The following is a 6,000-nucleotide window of genomic DNA, read 5'->3' on the forward strand; positions in this document are numbered from 1 at the left end:
CATTTCCTTCTCCAGGAGATCTTCCCGACCCAGGGATTGAACCCAGGTCTCCCGCGTTGTAGACAGACGCTTTACCATCTGAGCAACCAGGGAAGTCAAAACTTGACATAAATGAACCTAATTTTTCCAAAACTATCCATAGCAATGTGTTCACGTGATAATACCTTGCATTTTCATTTCTGCATATGGAGTATCAATTCACCAGCTGAATTAACTGTTCAATACATTCTTATAGCACAGCATTTACTGAACTTTACTTACCTTCCCCAAATTCATTTAAAATCACTGCTATTCTTTTACTATGTTGCTCTGTCAAAATATAGTTAAGAAGTGTTGTCTTCCCAGCACCTATAAAACACGTTTGTTTTAAATAACAAAAGTCAAAAGACTGATTTTAAATGGACAAAAAAGTTTAAAGAGTCCTAACGCTCTTTAAAATTTGCATGTTATTCAAATATTATTTAACAATGGTAATATAAGATTCTAGAGGGAAAGATTAAAGTACGCTTTGAAAACTATTAAAAATGCTTTATGTCTTATAAAATTTTACAAATATTTACAAACACTCCAATAAGGTGGCTTACATATCTTTCTTTGACCTCATACGACAAAAAAAAGAAGTCTTCTATATAACTTAAACAATTAATGTAAGGTTATCTAAATTTTCTATTAAATAAGGAATTATTGAAATAATGGTTCCTGGGGAATAAAGTAGTCATGTAGTTTATAAAACATAAAGTATTTAAATCCCTTTACAGGATGACAGTGTTTCTTAGCCAAGAATAGATAGTTTACTTCCCAAAATGTACACATAAAGACCTACCTTTTATATTAACCACACATAAATTCAGAATGTCTATATGGCTGTCTTTAGTATGCTTAAAGCAATCTATAAAATTAATTTTACACACACACAATGGCAAATGGACCTAGGAAATATTAACAAAAGACACAATAATCAGTATTAGAAAAGTTCATATAGCTACACTAACTCTATCCAGTAGGTGGCATAATACACCTAAGTACATTCAGCTCAAGCAGAAGGAAAAAACATTGGTCTTGTGAACGTCCACAGAAGGGTAAAAAAAAAAAAGATAAATAACCAACCCTAACTGCATATAGATAGTAGTGTAGTCAATTATATAAACATGTAATTTATTTACATATTTTTCTGTTGGTGGGCATATGGGTTGTTTCTAGTGTTTTGCTATTACAGTGTTGCTAAAAAGAACTTGTATACATGCATATAGGTTGTACACATCTTCTGCAGTAACTTTACAAGATTTCTAGGGTATAATTGGGAGGGATTTACTGAGTAGTAGGATATTAATATCTTCAACCTTTGGGGGCCATATTTGTATAAAAGCTGTTGAAGGGATGGAAGGCTTGTGTTCAGAGGGATTTAGGAAGCTCAATATCACTAAAGGTTAATATTCATAATGGAAGGAACAGATCTTAAGGACACAGAGCAATAAGGATATTCTTAAAACCAATCCAAATGTGAGACAAGGGCCCTGAGCATGAGCACTGCACTAAGCAGTGGCAGGGAAAATGGAAAGGATGGGGTGGCCATGGAGGGCTTTGTAGAATTACTGCTGCTGCTGCCAAGTCACTTCAGTCGTGTCCGACTCTGTGCGACCCCATAGACGGCAGCCCACCAGACTTCCCTGCCCCTGGGATTCTTCAGGCAAGAACACTGGAGTGGGTTGCCATTTCCTTCTCCAATGCATGAAAGTGAAAAGTGAAAGTAAGGTCGCTCAGTTGTATCTGACTCTTAGCGACCCCATGGACTGCAGCCCACCAGGCACCTCTGTCCATGGGAGTTTCCAGGCAAGAGTACTGGAGTGGGGTGCCATTGCCTTCTCCCTGTAGAATTACTAGTGCTTTATAAATAACTATGTGTTTGTGCTCAGTCACATCCAACTCTGTTCACGGACTTTTCCAGGCAAGAATACTGGAGTGGGTTGCCATTTCCTACTCCAGGGGATATTCCTGACCCAGGGATCGAACCTGCATCTCCTTCATTGAGGGTTCTTTACTGCTGAGCCATCTTATCAGGAAGCAAAAGATACTAAGACACAGTTCAAGCACTCAAGTCCGCTATGGACCAGATTTTATACTGAGCCTTAGTGAAACATGCACAAGACATAACAAACTGTCTCTATCTTCATGAAGTTTAGAAACATTAAGGGAAGTGGGAGAAAGAGGGGGAATTCAGATCAGTAAAGAGGCAACCATGCCACAGGATCATATAGTCAATAGATGTACAAGATGTCATGGAGCACCTAAGAGGGACATCTAGCCAGAGAACTAACAGTAAGAAGAATGTCTTCCTGGGGCCAAAACACTTGCTCTTTTTAGAAGTAGAAGTAGTTCTGGGCCACAGTTTCTTAGGCTAAAGAGGTTGTCAAGAGCAAGATTATAAACTCATGTCAAGGAATTTGAACTTTAACCCAAATATAAACTGCTGAAGGGTCTGACAAAATCAGATTGACATACATAAAGATCATTAAGGGTAAAATACAGAGAACATATTAAAAGGCAATATGACTTAACACTAGTTAGGAAGCTTTTATAATATTCCAAATGGTTAGGATCACAGAAGCAACCATCATTCATGACGGGATGCTAACATGAAGTTTTGGACATGCAGAGTTTGACATGTCTATGAAACATCAAAATACAAATCACCTGGGTATGAAGTTAATAGAGAGGACAGAGGAGGGATTAAAAAAATTTTTAAGGGGAAGCCAGAAAAGTAGAGGGAAAATCAGAAGTAAAATGTGGTAGAAACCAAGGGAACAAAAATGCTCAACAATAAGCAGGGAAACCATCTACTAGATTCAGCAACGAAGTTGGTGGCATGAGGCCTCACAACTAAGCTTCAGACGATTATCTGCAATGCTCTTCTGATCTACCAGTGAGCAAAATGGGGAAGGTGGGGAAAACAAGTCTAAACTATATTGTTTCAGAACAAAAATCTGCTCAACTTCACAGTGAAGCTGCATCTGAATAACACTGGGGAAATTCCTTTACTAATAAATAAACTCCTTTATAAAATTAACCCTGAGTAAAAATGAAAATAAACTTAAGTCTGCAAAGCAAAAGAGAGAGAGACCGAGTCATGCCAGTGATTTAATTCCCGTTTTTATGTAAAAGGCCCTCAGGTGCACCAAGTTTATACTTGTCTCTTGGGGTCGCTAAGAGTCGGACACGACTGAGCGACTTCCCTTTCACTTTTCACTTTCATGCATTGGAAAAGGAAATGGCAACCCACTCCAGTGTTCTTGCCTGGAGAATCCCGGGGACGCCTGGTGGGCTGCCGTCTATGGGGTCACACAGAGTCGGACACGACTGAAGCGACTTAGCAGCAGCAGCAGCAGCATCTAGAAATGATACTCTTTTCCCCAGATCATTTCACTTTAAATATTTCATTTCACTTCCTTTCCCTACACTTTTAATATGGTATTTATTCTAGCCCTTCTATTTAACTGTAGTTTTAAAATGATACTTCTCAAACTTTTCCAATAAAGTACTCCTAGTGTAAGCACATATCCCGTCCTTCAGGAAACTACTCTGTTTACAAAGTTACGAATTAAGTGACCCCATGAACTCCTGAAAAGCCCTTAAGTTTGAGAAATATAGTCTCGGAGGGCACAGTAATTTTATTCTTACTCTTTCTCCGACAGTACGTTACAAACAGACAAAAAAAAAAAAAAAAAGGCTGCGATAAAGAGTATTTTACACGAAAGGCAAGAAGAAACTGGCTGGTGGAGACGGGAATATACTGAGGAAGGGCCCTTGGGCGTTTTCAGAAAGGACATCTTTAATGGGAACCTACTTACAAAACATGTGTTTCTTGCCCCACTAAGCATAAGAGAAAAGCAAACTGAGACAGGTGACTGGTATTTCCATTTTCAAGTGAGGCAGTGAACTTCAGAAATGCAACTTGTTAGGGGTCACATGCATAATGAGGGGCGGGTCCGTGCTTCACACTGCAAAGCTAGAACTAGTTTTAAAAATGCGAGGCTAATTTTCAACCTCAGTTGATAAATGTGACCCTAACGCGGAGGGGTCTGAGCATCATTAACCCTTCAGGTGAGAAGAATCCCGTACGGGGAGCAACTGACCCAGCCCCTACCTCAGAGACACTGGCCTTCGGTCAGAAGGCCCGGATGCCTAAGGAGAAGAGGCTCCATCAGCCCCCAAATCCCAGAATAGCGCTCACTGAACTTTCTGACCGGGATGGTTAGTTACCTAAATACCCGGTGATAATTGTGACTGGGATCTTAGCGCCGGGGCCAGACTTTTCCTCCTCCTCCTTCACCTCTCTTTGCTTCGCCTCAATGGGGACCAATTCAGGACAATCCTCTTCCGCCTGCTCCTCTTCCTCATCCGCAGAGTCAACAGCACGAGACATCTTGCAAACACCACAGCTCACCTCTCCCCACACTCAGGACCTGGGATCAAGACCCCCCACAACCCGCAGCTGCGCACGCAGAACGCGAGGCGCGCGCTTGACGTCATCACTTCGCGACGCGTGGCGCCTCCCGAAACCGCCCCCAGTTACCTGGGCTCGGGCTCAGGACCGCCACGCCTTTTAGACACGCCCCTACGGGCACTGGGCACGCCCCTCGGGCGTGTTCTATGAACGTGGGCGGAATTGTCAGGGCCATACCTGACATCGTGTCTGTGTGAGACTGCAGCCTTTATAGCTAATGGACGGTCAGTGGCAGGGCTGAGGCCTTGAGACCAGGGCAGTTGGAATCTGAAGAGTAGCCCGTCCTAAACAGCTCCCACAGGGAATAGGCTACATCAACTTGACATTTCTTAGTATCATTAAAAAATTTTTTGTTGTTGTTGTTGTTGTTGGATTCTTTTTTTTTTTTAAACTTTACATAATTGTATTAGTTTTGCCAAATATCAAAATGAATCCGCCACAGGTATACATGTGTTAGGAGAATGGGAAGCTATAACAGCACAAAGGTAATTGCAATTTTTCTACCTGAACCAGTGAAACTTTTTTCTATTTTATAATTGCAGGTTTTATCTTTATCCAATTTTTTACTGTGTACGTGCATTACTTTTATTTATCATCTCATTTTTTAAAATTTGGTCTCAATTACCCTGAGTTCAAGCTTCCTTGGTGTCTCAGACCATAAAAAATCTGCCTGCAATGCAGGAGACCTGAGTTCAATCCCTGGGTCAGGAAGATACCCTGGAGAAGGGAATGGCTACCCATTCCAGTATTCTTGCCTGGAGAATTCCATGGACAGACAAATCTGGCGGGCTGTAGTCTGTGGAGTTCAAAAGAGCCAGACAGGACTGAGCAACTAACACACCCTGAATTCATTTATTCATACATTCTTCAGTGCCTGGCACTGTCATCAATAATGCATAGATAGTCTGGATGAAGAATGCCACCTGCCCTATCAGTAAACAAAGGTTTTTGCAGACATCAAGTCATTAACCTCTGTACCTACCCCAGCAGTGCACCCTAAGGGGATTCAAGGAGGAAAACAGGATACTGGCCCTAGTTAGTTAAGGTATATATCAAAGGAAAAATTTAATTAAGCCCAGACTCTTGCAACTTCACACACAAAGAAAAATCACTAAATTTTTTTGTATGCTAAGTTGCTTCAGTTGTGTCCAACTCTTTGAGACCCTATGGACCTCAACTTGCCAGGCTCCTCTGTCCATGGGATTCTCCAGGCAAGAATACTGTAGTGGGCTGCCATTTCCTACTCCAGGGGATCTTCCTGGTGCTCCCAAGCTTAAGTCCTCATGAATTAAACATAATTCTCTACTTTTAGGTTGTGCATCTTTTGAAGTCTGCAATAGCCCTCCTTTATATTTACATATATATTTATGTATATTTGCAATGAACGCCTTTGACATCACTTCTAACCCCAGAACAGTACCAAGAAGGACATCTATTCATGTGACTGTCTCCTAGTCTAATGCTCTGCTTCTCCTCTGAGATAGTAATCACTACTATGA

General features: G+C 41.1%; 1 protein-coding gene across 2 annotated transcripts in view; it reads right to left on the reverse strand.

The window, feature by feature from the left end:
- Positions 1-4,522, reverse strand: part of ZNG1A (Zn regulated GTPase metalloprotein activator 1A) — a 52,150-nt gene extending 47,628 nt beyond the window's left edge. For both annotated transcript variants that reach the window (XM_070375801.1, XM_005900014.3), the window contains exons 1-2: positions 4,258-4,522; positions 262-348 (exon numbers count right to left, since the gene is read on the reverse strand). In XM_070375801.1, coding sequence (XP_070231902.1) covers positions 262-348; positions 4,258-4,420 — 250 coding nt within the window. In that variant the 5' untranslated portion in view covers positions 4,421-4,522. The remainder of the gene's footprint in view (positions 1-261; positions 349-4,257) is intronic.
- Between the last annotated feature and the right edge of the window lie 1,478 nt (positions 4,523-6,000).

Source organism: Bos mutus, chromosome 8 (assembly GCF_027580195.1).
Source record: "Bos mutus isolate GX-2022 chromosome 8, NWIPB_WYAK_1.1, whole genome shotgun sequence".
Lineage (NCBI taxonomy): Eukaryota > Metazoa > Chordata > Mammalia > Artiodactyla > Bovidae > Bos > Bos mutus.